General features: G+C 46.4%; 1 protein-coding gene across 3 annotated transcripts in view; it reads right to left on the bottom strand.

Moving 5' to 3' along the window:
• Positions 1–10,187, bottom strand: part of RAP1GAP2 (RAP1 GTPase activating protein 2) — a 216,526-nt gene extending 206,339 nt beyond the window's left edge. For all 3 annotated transcript variants that reach the window (XR_015148073.1, XM_086359667.1, XM_086359665.1), the window contains exons 1-2: positions 10,123–10,187; positions 1,081–1,197 (exon numbers count right to left, since the gene is read on the bottom strand). Coding sequence is in view for 2 of the 3 variants with exons in the window: in XM_086359667.1 (XP_086215793.1) it covers positions 1,081–1,197; positions 10,123–10,172 (167 nt within the window). In the remaining variant the exon portion in view is untranslated. The remainder of the gene's footprint in view (positions 1–1,080; positions 1,198–10,122) is intronic.
• Positions 10,188–13,820: the final 3,633 nt, after the last annotated feature.

Here is a 13,820-nt window from a genome sequence, read left to right on the forward strand (position 1 = left end):
TCTCCAGGGGATCTTCCCAACCCAGGGATCGAACTCAGGTCTTCTGCATTGCAGGCAGATTCTTTACCATCTGAGCCACCACAGAAGCCCCTTGGCTTCAAAGGTCCTGCTACTTTAGAAGCTGATGCAAAGAGGTTTAGATGGGGCAAGTGGGAAGAAAGCTCCAGGGTCAGGTCTAGCAGAAGCCTTGGGAAGGGGTGTGGCAGCAGCCAGGCTTCCCAGCATGTCTCCATCAAGACCGCTAACAGTTGTCCTGCCTGTCCACTGTGTGGAAGAAGGAGCCAGGGGGCCGGGGAGCAGGAATCTGGGTGCCCCTCCCCCAGACTCAGGATCCCAGCTGACTTGACAGAGGAGGGAGACAAGGCAGGGCTGGCTCTTACCCAGGTCAAAGCAGGGACTGCCCAGCAAACTTGCCAGATGCTCTTCCTCTTAAAAAGGAACCAGCCAGGCTTCCCTGGTGGTCCAGCGGTTAAGAATCCGCCTTGCCAATGCAGGGGGCACAAGTTCGATCCCTGACCCAGGAAGATTCCACATGCTGCAGAGCAACTAAGCCTGTGCGCCACAAGTACTGAGCCCACGTGGTGCAACTCCTGAAGCCTGTGTGTCTACAGCCTGTGCTCTGCAACAAGAGGAACCACTGCGATGAAAAGCCCGCATATTGCAACTAGGGAGTAGCCCCCACTCGACACAGCTAGAGAAAGCAGCAAGGAAGACCTAGCACGGCCATGAATAAATAAATAATTTTAAAAAGAAAAAACGGAACCAGCTCATCTCTAGGCACCATTTCACTTGAGATTCACGATCTTCCCAACAGAAGGCAGGGAAAACATGATCATACCCATTTTACAGAGGAGAAAGCAGAGGCAGTGACTTGCCTCAAATCACTCAGAATATTCTAGGCTGGATCAGCACCACAGCTGATAAACTTTCAAGGACCCTAGAAGGCCTCTCCACCACAGAAGGCAATGGTTCCCACTGGGAGTTTATGGACCAGTGTAGGGCTGGCTGTCTAACAAGGACCACCTGGAGGGGCCTGGACCCTGGCCGAAGAATGAGAGGAAGGGCAGTGGGTGCTCTTACCTGGAGGGAGACTCCAAGTCAGCGCGGCTGAGGATGCGATGCTGCTGGGGGCTGTAGAGCCACTGGAAGGCTGTCAGCGTCCTCTCCTCAATCCGGAACCGTCCCTCCTGCACGTACCTGCGGGTGAGGCGGGAGAGAGTGAGGCGGTGGGCAGCCAGGGCCCTGCAGAGGTCCTCTGGGAGTTGGCCCTCCGTGCCACAAAGTGACAGATGAGGGATACCTGTCCCCAGATACCCCTGCTCATCAGCCATAAAGTCTTATCTCCAAAGAGCCATGATTTAAATTCCCTGAAGAAGAGGCAGCTATACGGAGCAACTCAATAGATGGAAAAGCTTTCTAAGTGTTAGTTGTCTAAAGTTGAAAGGAGTCAGTCGAAAGGGTAAGTCTCCTGTCACCAGAGGCATATAAGCAGAGGCTGGGCAGAGAACACAAGCATCAGACAAGGATCCATTCTCCAAACCCTTATAAGACTGACACATTGGACTTCTTGAGCTCATAGCAGGAGAAAGCATGCTCTGGAGTGGGGGTCATGAGTCAGATGTCAGGATTAGATCTTCCAGAACATCAAGGGTCTCTCCCAGAGTTCCAGTCACCCTGGGGATCGACACTCAGCCCAGAAGAAGGATCAGGGAAGCTGGACCAGGCAAGGTGAACATAAAGCAATCTCATTCACTTCGGCCACCAACTCCTGATAGACTCATAAATCCGTCCATTAATCCAGTATTTACTGAGCGTCTATGAGCAAAAGAGTCATAATCCCTGACATCCTGGAGCCTACAGTTTTGTGGAAAGAGAAGCCATCAATAATCACATGAACTAATATATCATTATAAACCGGCCCCCTCACACACAGTGGGACTGTCAATTGGTTACAAGCCCTCTGCTGGACAGCCTGACAACGTCTGTCTAAATTACAGTTGCAGTTCCTCTGTAATCCAGCGATCCCCCTTCAGAGAATTTATCTGCGGATTCTAGCACATGCACAAGGTTATCCGTGGCACTGTTTCTAATAACAAAAGACAAGGAATGGACCAAGCACCCATCAGTAGAGGGCTGGTTAGATAAATAACGGTGCATCCATATAGTAAAACAGTGTGCAGCCATACAGAATGTTTTTATTGAGGGCACTCCCTGTGTGCTATCATGCAAAGATCTCCAGGATACATTGTTTTATCTCTTTTTTTTGAGTTTTTGTTTTTCTTTTTGATACATTGTTTTAAAAGGGGGGAAAATAAAGTAAGAATTTTTATTTGTTTATCTTTACATGTAGAAATTCTGGAGACACCAAGCTAATAAAAAGTAGTTACCTAGGTGGGGGTAAGGACAAGCTGGGGGAATGTGGGGAGGGAGTAACTTTTTAACAATGTGTCTTTTTATACAGGAGAGGTATTATCTATGATTACAAATCTTTAATTATGTGTGTGCATATGAAATTACAAACTGCATAAAGTGCTATGATAAAAAACAAATTGTGCAGCCACTCTGATACTGCCTGATCAGGCACTGGCTTTGTTGAAGGAGGAGATTTCCCAAAACGAGGGTTGCTGGAGGGAGAGCGCTTCCGTTGGTTGCTCCTATGGTCTCCCAAACCAGGGCATCTGGTCCCCACCTGTCTCCCTTCACTCTCTTCAATATGATCTGATGGGCATTTCAGGAAGATCGTCCTGGAGGAAAAGGGCAAGGCAGCCAGGTTAGATGTTCTCGCAGGGGGTTCCAATGGGACAATGTTAGTTTGCCCAGGGGACAGTGCTGGAATGCAGAGACATGGCAGGACTCAAGTGAGAGAAGGAAGAAGTATCATCTGGACCTGGGGTGGGTCAGACATGGTGAACGGGAGACAGGCAACAAAGTTTTTCCTGAGTCTGTGGTTTGTGTGGGCATCTGGCTGCAGTGTCATTCTCGCTGGACAAGAACAAGTTTAGGAGGGAAGATCACGATTTTATGACTTTCCTTTGTGGAACATGACCTTCCTCTGCTTCCTGCCTCAAGATGGCTCCTGTCCTATAAAACCTGGCTCAAAACATGACTCCTTAAAAAAAATAATAACTTGGCTCCTCCAGGAAGCCTTCCCTGATTAATCCCATCCTATTGTGATGAGTGTCTATGCCTTTCCCCATTCTCGGGCTCCTCCAAATGTGCTCCTCCTCCTTGCTCCAGCCACCCCTCCTCTCCTCTCCCCAAGGCAGGGCACAAGGGACTGTCGTCCAGTCGTTGCAGGCACCTCGGCATGGATTCCACTTCCCTTCTTCAGGTGAGAGATTTTCCACTGTAAGTCCCAGATCCCTCATCTGTAAAATTGGAGTAATAACACCACCCACTTCGAAAGGTTGTTAAGAGGATTAAATGAGATAATTCGAGGAAAGCTCCTGCCACATGGTCATCCTTATCACCTCCCCTCTACCCCCCCCCACCTCCCACCCCATCCTCATCTGTCCTCACCGGTCATCGGCTTTACCTGCTTCACTCATGACAGATAAACCCTCTCCCTACACGCTCTCCTCCAAGCTTCACATGAAATCTCTCAGAACTGGCTGATCCCATTTCAGAGACGAGGAAGAAGAGACATGGGGGATGGAAGTGAACTCGTCCAAGGTCACATACACACAGGAAGCAGCAGCCTTCTCTGGACCTTCATCCCCTGGCATCCAGTCCTCTCTCCATACACAGACACACATCCTCTCCCTCCTCCGTACCAGCCCCCACTTCCCAGCACAGATCTTGTCACCCCCTCCCCTGGCCAAAAAGGTTAGGGGCTTCCCACCACATATCAAATGTCCTCCAAACTGCTCACCTGAGAGGTCTAATTCTTCCCCACTTTGCTCCCCTCCAGTCTTTCCCGCCATAACATGCCTTCCCCCAACAACTCCCACCCCTACATTCTCAATCTTTTTGTCCTTCTCTAAAGATGCCCTGCCTTTTCTAACCTCGGAGCTTTAGCTCAGGCGGTGCCCAGATCTCAGCTGCCCTCCCTCCATCTGTGTCTTGCTCCACCCTGCCCAACTGCTCAAACCACACAGCCTCTAAAAATCTGTCCCCAGCCTCCCAGAGAGCCTCCAAAGTGGTTCCAAGTTTCCGGGGATGCTTTGCTTAACCTTGATCACAACGCTGCTCTCTGCTGGCTCGTACGTGAGTTATTTATGTGCCTGTCTCCCTGCTAGAGTACAAAGATTGTATCTGATCATCTCTGAAGTCCCTGTAACACTCTTACCCAGCTCCCCAGTCAACTGAGCCAGTTTGCTCTAAAAAAATCACGACAGTCACAGTCATCAACTCACTATGTTCTTGAGAAGATTCTTCCAGAGACTGCTTTGACATAGATGATCTCCATTAATGAATCCAATTTACTAACTTAGGAGGGGGATTGGCTGCACTGACTTCATCGACTACAGGAAAACAGAACATCATCCATCCCCAGATGTCTTGCCTATAAACCTGTCTCATACCTGAAACTCTACTGAACAGTACCCAGGAGATTAAGCACTGCAGAGGGTCAACCTTGGAAGTCACTAACAGCCATTCCCACTTTAGCAGGAACCAGCTTCTCAGATTATCGCTGGGAAAGTAGGAGGCATGATCAGGGACATTGAAAGGAACAAGAAGAGAAGGAGCAGAAACCACTCACATAAGAGGCCTCCAGTGTGGAGGATGCAATCCATCACCAAAAGAGAGAAGGGTCAGGCACTTTAGAGGTTACACCTATGTTTTCAGTTGAACACTGGGGTAGGTCAGGCGGGCACTGAAACCTGAACCTTGAAATCATTTTGCTGAGTGAAAGAAGCTAGTCACAAGGGACCACGTGCTGTATGACTCCATTTATATGAAATGATGTCCAGAATAGACAGATCCATAAAGAGAGAAAGATTAGTGGTTGCTTAAGACTGGGGGTGGCGGGGAGGGGAACTGCTGAAGGTTATGGGATTTCTTTGGGGGATGATGAAAATGTTCTAAAATTGACTATGGTGATAGTTGCACAGTCCTGTGAATATATAGTCCCACTGAATTTTACACTTTGGGTAAATTGTGTGACACATGAATCCTATTTCAATAAGGCTGCTGTTAAAATGAGTGAATATCTAATAGTGCATACTGATATAAATTAATGATTGAACAATTAAATAAATGGAGAGGAAAGAGACAAACCTCACGTGCAGAAGAATTCCAAACAATATATGTAAACACTCTACCCCCAGGAAGGTGGACCACAGCTCTGCTCTGCTTAGATACGGGCTTCACAGAGTAACTTCCTTCAAAGAGTACACTACGGAGAGGGGGAGGGCAGTAACACCCACAAGCACTACTTCAGCCAGGTGGTCAAAGTCAACATCAACAAGCTTTTTTTTTTGGCCACACCCCAGCGGCACGGAAGATCTTAGGTTCCCCCTCCTCCAGGCATTGAACCTGTGCCTCCGTGGAAGCACGGAGCTCTAACCACTGGACTGTCAGGGAATTCCCTTGATAAGCTATGTTGACGTAGGGATCCTTGATACAATGTATGAAAATGACACTCTATCGTTGTGATCTTCTTCTCCCAAATTCATAATTCCAATCTAATAATGAGAAAAACATCAGATACGTCCCAGTCGAGGGACACCATCCTACAAAACAGGACCACAACTCCTCAAAACTGTCAAAGTCATCAAAAACAAGAAAAGTCCAAGAAACTGTCACAGCATAGAGGAGTAATTACATTAATTACTAAATGCCATGTGGTATCTAGATGGGACCCTATAACAGAAAAAGGACATAAGAAATCTGAATAATTTATGGGGCTTAGTCAATAATAACATATCAATATTGGTTCATTTTTGCAAGAGATGTATCATACTAGTGTAAGAAGCTAATAATACGGAAAACTGGGTGTGGGATATATGGGAACACTGTACCATCTTCTCAAAGTTTTGGAAATCTAAAGCTGTTTTAAGGGCTTCCCTGATGGCTCAGCAGGTAAAGAATCCACCTGCAATACAGGAGACACAGGAGACTTGGGTTCAATCCCTGAGTCGGGACGATGCCCTGGAGGAGAGCATGAAAACCATTCCAGCGTTCTTCCCTGGAGAATCCCAAGGACTGAGGAGACTGGCGGGCCACAGTCCAAAGGGTCACAAACAGTTGGATGCGACTAAGCAACTACATATGCACACATGCAAAGCTGTGATAAAATACAAAATTTACCAAAAAAAAAAAATATTAATCTCCACGATGAAGTGCTTTTGCAGATCATTGTGAAAAATATATATAATAAGCAAATCAACAAGGGGGAAAAGGACAAAGGAAATTAAATGAGTAGTTTACAAAAGTAGAAACACAAATGACCAATAAATATTAAAAAATCAACTTCTATAAGAAACGAAAATTAAAACAACGAAAAACTATTTTTCACCAGCAACATGAGCCAAGGTTTAAGTTTGTGATTAATAATTCCCAGTATGAGCAAAATTGTGGGGAATGTGCAACTCACATATCACTGGAGATAATATGTGTGTGTGTGTTAGTCACTCCGTCATACCCAACTCTCTGCAACCCCACAGATTGTACCCCACCAGGCTCCCCTGTCCATGGAATTCTCCAGGCAAGAATACTGGAGTTGGGTTGCCATTTTCTTTTCCAGCAGATCTTCCCAACCAAGGGATCAAACCCTGGTCTCCTGCATTACAGGCAGATTCTTTACCAACTGAGCCACAGGGAAGCCCATAAAATGGTGCAGTTTCTTTGGTGATCAATTTGGCATGGCACAACATACGCTTCCTTTTACTCTGTGATTTCACTTTGGAGAATACATCCAACCATTATCTTTCCACATGTTTGCATGGGTATACGTTCCCTGCAGCGAGGTTTGCAATATCAAAATATTCAGAATTCCTTGAAAGGCCATCCATAGAGGCTACACAAAGAAATTATGGTTCAACTGTGAATGGAATACTTTACAGTCAGTCAAAAGTATGTTGCCAGAGCATTCTGCACTGTTTTTCAAGTACTCACACAACCCTAGCCTGTAGCCTCTGTCAGGTTCTTCCCCCAGATCCAAAGCCCCACCATCAGAAACTGGGCAACAGGCCCTCAGACAGTAAGAGGAATGCCAAAAAGTCTTACATATTTAATAACTTGATCTGATGAACCCAACCAAATCCTAATTTAGTTTTTGGTACTTTATGGAGAATTTGGAGGAGGAACCTTCAAAGCAAGAGCTGTTCTAAAAGAGTAAGTAAACGTCAGACATATTTGTTGCCCAAAGAATATTCCCCACCCTCCTTCCCACTCAAAATTTTGTGGTTTGGGTGGAACTAACTCCAGCCCCCAGATTCCAGGGTGAGCACATGACCCAGCCTGGCCAATCTAAGCAGTCCATCCCCCAGTCCACAGTGATTGGCTGAAGGATGGCCATGTGACCCAAACTATGTCAATGAAATGACATTCTGAAACTTTCGCTAGAACCACTGAGAAAAAGAAGCTCTTTTTCCAGGTGGGTTTTGCTCATCTGGAGGGTTGCCTGCAACTCCTGAGAGCCACCTTATTTCCACAAAGGAATAAAGAGGGGACAGAAGAAAGAGAAAGGACAGAGAGAGTAGAATGTTATTTGGTGACATTACTTGAGCACTTGAATCCAGTTTTGTCTGAAACATGGAAAGTTCTTGTGTTTTCATATCTGTAAGCCAATATTCTTAAAAGGGAGCCAATACTCGCTTTTACTCTTAAGCCAATTTTAGTTGAGAAAACTGACTCAGTCTGAAATTCAGGAAGCAGAAGCCAAGGCTGATCATGTTGGGATCATGCCATGGAGTTCAGAAGGTGTCTTGTCCTCAAGAGTGCTCCCTGCCAGACAGTCTGACCACTCAAGTCATGTCTTCAGGACCTTCTCAATGCCATGGGCTTTTTTACCCAGGAGTGAAAGGTGATCCAAAACTTAATTAGGGTACTAATAATGATCTGTGCTTCATCAGGTGAACCTGATGATCACTTTGGTTGGACCCAAGATCCAACCCAGCCACACATCAGGGCAGAGAGAGTCAGAGCAGGAATCCAAGCTCTGCCCCCTTTAAGACTCTTCCTGTTTCCTCCTCCATGGAGGGGGAGGAAAGGAATCAAACTGCACAAACTGACCTGGAAGGCCCTGGGGTCCTAGGGTGGCACCTCCTATCCAGAGAGAGGGCACTAACTCTACTTTTATCTGATTTATGTATCGGGGTTTCATCTGAAGAGTAACTCCACTGCTAAAGGGCAATTTTGATTATTTGGACCTTGATTCTTGGAACTCTTGAAGTGCAGGACGGACTGAGCAGGCTGGAAACCCACTGACCCCTCTTGCTCTGACATGCTGAGATTTTTTTGACAATGTGAACTTGCAATAGCGGCCAGGCCCAACATTCAGGAATTAAGAAGCAAAAAGGAGGAGGAGGGACTTCTCTGGTGGTCCAATGGTTAAGAATCTGCCTTGCAATGCAGGGACATGGGTTCCATGCCTGGGTGGGGAACAAAGATCCCACATGCTAAGAGTCAACTTAGCCAGTGAGCAACTACTGAGTCCTTGCACTGCAACTAGAGGGTCCACGTGCCACAATGAAAAGATCTCGCCTGTTGCAACTAAGACACAGACAAATAAGTAAATTTAAAAAAAAAAGAAAGAAAGAGGAGGAGTTAAGCCCCTGGGGAAATCCTGAGTTCAAACCCTGACTCTGTAACTTGCTTGCTGAGTGACCTTAATTAACTACCTTCCTTCTCTGAGCCCCAGTTTCCTCATCTGTAAGGGGTGGGGGGTGGGGGGTGCCAATACCCTTCTAAAGGAAATCAACCCTGAATATTCATTGGAAGAACTGATGCTGAAGCTGAAGCTCCAATGCTTTGGCCACCTGATGCGACTCATTGGGAAAGCCCCTGATGGTGGGAAAGATTGAAGGCGGGAGGAGAAGAGGGTGGCAGAGGATGAGATGGTTAGATAGCATCACTGACTCAATGGACATGAATCTGAGCAAACTCCGGGAGATAGTGAAGGACAGAAGAGCCTGGCGTCCTGCAGTCCATGGGGTCATAAAGAGTCAAACACGACTTAGAGTCTGAACAACAACAATACCTTCCTCTGCGTATGGCTGTAAAGAGTAACTGAATCAATGCCTGATTATGGCAGAGCCAGCAGGAAGGACTCTGGAAGCCAGGTTGCAATTATTAAGGATACTATTGTTATTCTTTGTATTCAGGCTACAGAATGTACCTGGCAAGCAGTGTCCTGGAATTCTTTTTAAAGATGCCCCTGGCCCTGGTGTGGATGGAGGATTTGAGATGGGGAGGGGTCCCAGTCAGACATTCTTAAAATCCTTCCAGGACAGGGATGGGCTGAACAGGCTGCCCTGCATTCTAAGTCCCGCCAAGCAGAGGTCAGATCCCTGACTGAAACAGCCCTGAACATTCGGACAACCGGGACTTGGGCCCAACCCAGGTGACTCCTCGGTGATGCGTCTGAAACCTTCTTGGCCCGCAGTCTGGCAACCTGACACCGCAGGCTCTGATTTCCCAGCCCAGACAGGACTGCGGTGGGGGTAGGGGCAACGACCCAGCTACCCGGGGACCTTTTCCCTCACTTCCTAGGCTCCCCTTTCTCAAACACCCCATCTCCAAGGTGCCCACCGCCGCGAGTCCTCATGTAGGTGAAGTGAGACATTTCCTTGAACAGGCGAGATGAGAATTGTAGGTTGGACCCCCTAGGGGTCCAGTCTGTGGCCCGACCCAGAGCAGCAGAAGGTTTGAGGGTAGGAAGGGGAGTCCCTCTGCACAAAGAGAGCTAACGAAGACCGAAGTCCTCCCAAAGCCTAACGTCGGGGACAGGGGCCGGGGTCCGGGCGACGATCGCTCTGGAGAACCGAGAAGACCAGGCTCGGGTCGCGGGACTGAGATGACCAGGCAGCCCGGCGCCTCTAGTTCAACCCGGCCCCGCCGCCTTCGCTCGAGAAGAAACTTCGAGCCAGCGCCCCCGCTCCTCCCCGCGCTCCGCCCGGCCTCAGCACGCGGGTTCGCGCCCTCACCAGGCCCCGCACCCCCCGGCTGCCCACTCACCAGCGCACCAGCTGCCAGCGCTTCTCCCCGGGCGCCCGGCGACCCGCCATGCTTCCCGGCCGCCGCCCGCTCCCCACCCGCCACCGGCCGCACCGTGGAAGCAGCTCCGGCTGCCGCAGGCCACTGCCGAGGGCGCGCTCCGCAGCGCGGGTCCGGCGGGCGGGGCGGGAGCGAGGCGATTCGGCCGGAGCCCGGGCGGTGCGTCCGGCCGCGCGCATCTCCCCCCGGACAGCCGCCGGCCCCGCCCTTGGAGTCGGTCCGGGCTGGGTCACCGCGCTCCTCGCCGCGGTCGCGAGACCGCAGCCGGTCCCCTCACTGCCTTCACCCACGCCCAGCCTGCCCAGAGGCGCAGCGGAGCCGACTCGCTTTGGAGCACTGGGCGAGGAGTCAGGTTCTCCAAATTCTACCTGACTTGCTGAGTGACTCTAGTGAATTCACTTAATCCCACTGTTTCACTTCCTTACGACACCTGTTCCACCTACCCAGAAAGTTATGCCCCAAAATAAACTACTATAAATGGCTTAAATAAAAACTGATGCGCCTTACTCCCCACCGATTATTATTATTGAACTATTATTGATTATTATTATTGAACTATTGAACTATTGAATTTTTATAATTCAATTGATTATTGAACTATTTTATTGAACTATTATTGAACTATTTTAAGACGACAGTCATCGGCTTCCCAGGTGGTTCAGAGGTAAAGAATCTGCCTGCCAAGAAAAAAGAGGCAGGACACTTCAGTTTCATCCCTGGGTCTGGAAGATCCCTTGGAGGAGGAAATGGCAATCCACTCCAGTATTCTTGCCTGGAAAATTTCATGGACAGAGGAGCCTGGCGGGTTATAGTTCCATGGGATCACAAAGAGTTGGATAGGACTGAAACGTCTGAGCACAGTACTCACAATAAAATATTATGGCGTTGGCGCAGAACGTTGCCAAACCCTAGGATCATCTCCACCCAGGCCTTCAAACTACTTCCACCCCAGAACTGTTAATTTGAGTTGAGCAGAGACCAGCCTGGCCCACAGCATCATGGGAGCCTGGTTTGAAGGAGCTGAGTGTTAGACATGTTTATAGAGACTGCACGCAGCAGAGTGCCATCCACCTGCCTCTCATGTCAGGACAGTCCACATCCTTTGAAGGAGGGAAACTTATGCAGAGAGGAGAATATCTGGCTCTGGATGTAGAGCTCTGGAAGCTTATCTTCTCATTAGGGACTGGGGGCCCCTACTCAGGAGCTTGGCACAAGTTTCCAGGGGAATCCAAATGCTACTGACATCTGTGACCATATCCATAGGCATCCTCCCCAAAAATCAAGATCACATAAATCCTGAGGATCCTTATCTGAGCTTTCCAGTAGGTCTCAACTAAAGAACTGACAGGAAGTAACAAGGCATTGAAAACCTAAACAACATGTAAAAGGAAACAGGGAAGGAGTAACAAGCAAGACTGGCAGCTCGCCTTTGACCTTAAGTATAGTGTCTAGCAGGAGGCTAGCAATTGCCTTTGAATATCCTATCTTTAAGCTTCCCCAACATAATTAACAAGAAACCAAGGAAATAGAAAGTCTAAAAACATCCCCAGATGTGTAATATGTGTATTTCAAATTAGTGAAAGATACCGTGATGTGACAATTAACCATTTACAGGGAGAAAAAAAGGCTTCTATTTCACATCACAAAGTATATTTCAGATGAATTATAAATGTAAATGTATAAATATATAAAAAGGACTCAAAAAAATACATAGGTAAGTGTTGTCATATTAAAATAAGGATGGACTTTTTAAAGCTTGGCATCAATGTCAGAAGTCTTATGGAAAGAGAGTAATGGATTTGACTAAAATAAAAATATTTAACCTTAGCACATCACAAAAGTATAGTAAGCAAAGTTAAAAGGCAAATATCAAACAGATTTAAAAATATATATGCCTGTATTTGAATATCTATATTCACAGATTATTCACAATGACAAATGAGTGGAAGCAACCCAAGTATTCATGAGTGTATTAATGAATAAGCAAAATGTGGTCTTCACATAAGATGAAATATTATTCAGCCTTAAAAAGGAAGGAAATTCTGACACATGCTACAACATGGGTGACCTTTGAAGATATTATGCTAAGTGAAATAAACAAGTCACAGAGAACAATATTGTATGAGTTCACTTCCATGAAGTACCTAGAGTACTTACATTTATAAAGACCGAAAGTAGAATGATAGTTGGCAAGGTCTGGGGTTGGAAAGGGAAGAATGGGGAGTTAGTTTTAATGGGCACAGCTTTTCAACTCTACAAGATGAAAAGAATTCTAAAAATGGTCAGTGGTGATGCTGCACAGCAATGCGAATGTATTTAATGCCATTGAATTGTACCCTTTAAAATAGTTACGAGGACGTCTCTAGTGGCTCAGTGGTAAGGCATTGGCTCACCAATGCAGGAGACACAGCTTCCATCCATGATCGGGGAAGATTTCACATATGGCAGAACAACTAAGCCCATGTATCACAACTACTGAGCCTGTGCTCTAGAGCCTGGGAGCAACGACTGTTGAACCCATGTGTGCAACTCTGGAAGCCCAGGTATCCTAGAGCCAAGCTCTGCAACAAGAGAAGCCACCACAATGAGAAGCCTGTGCATGGCAACTAGAGAAAAGTCCACGAACAACAAAGACCCAGCAAGGCCATAAATAAACAAATAAAATTATTTGTTTTAAATAGTTACAGTAGCAAATTCTATGTTGTATATGTTTTACTATACAGTAAAAAATTTAAATGTTGAAAGCTTTTAGTATAAAGAAATAAGAAATGATAAATGTTCTAATAGAAAAAGGGGCAAAGGACATGAACAAACAATTCACAAAAGAAATATAAATAGATAGGAGACACATTTTTAAAACTTAGTATTACTGGAAATTAAGCACTTGAAAATTTAAGTGTGACAGTACTTTTTTTACTTGTCAAATTTGGAACAGTTGGTTGTTGCTGAATTGTTGTTAATTATCCCTTGCAGGGCTTGTGTGGAGAAGGGAAGTGGACTCTCCCAGTTATGACTGAGACTGATATACAAATTGGTCCAACTATTGTTCATGGCAATTTGACAGTATGATCAAAAGTCAACAAATGTGTATATCCCTTGACTTAGTAATTTTCTCTTTTTGAAATTGATCCTAAGGAGATAATTAGAAATGTAAAGAAGGGACTTCCCTGGTGGTCCAGTGGTTAAGTCTCTGCTTTCCAATGCATGGGTTCAATCCCTGGTCAGGAAACTAAGATCCCACATACTGCAAGGTGTGGCCAAAATTTTAAAAGGTAAATAAAAAATAAAATTAAAAAAAATTAAATAGATAACCTAATAAGGACCTACTGTTGACTGTGTGGATCACAATAAACTGTGGAAAATTCTTCAAGAGATGGGAATAGCAGACCACCTGACCTGCCTCTTGAGAAACCTATATGTAGGTCAGGAGGCAACAGTTAGAACTGAACATGGAACAACAGACTGGTTCCAAATAGGGAAAGGAGTACGTCAAGCCTGTATATTGTCACCCTGCTTATTCAACTTCTTTTTTTTTTTTTGCTTATTCAACTTCTATGCAGAGTACATCATGAGAAACGCTGGGCTAGAAGAAGCACAAGCTGGAATCAAGATTGCCAGGAGAAATGTCAATAACCTCAGATATGCAGATGATACCACCC

This window comes from Bos grunniens, chromosome 19 (assembly GCF_055505025.1).
Source record: "Bos grunniens cultivar Pamir isolate PY7600 chromosome 19, Bosgru_T2T1.0, whole genome shotgun sequence".
Lineage (NCBI taxonomy): Eukaryota > Metazoa > Chordata > Mammalia > Artiodactyla > Bovidae > Bos > Bos grunniens.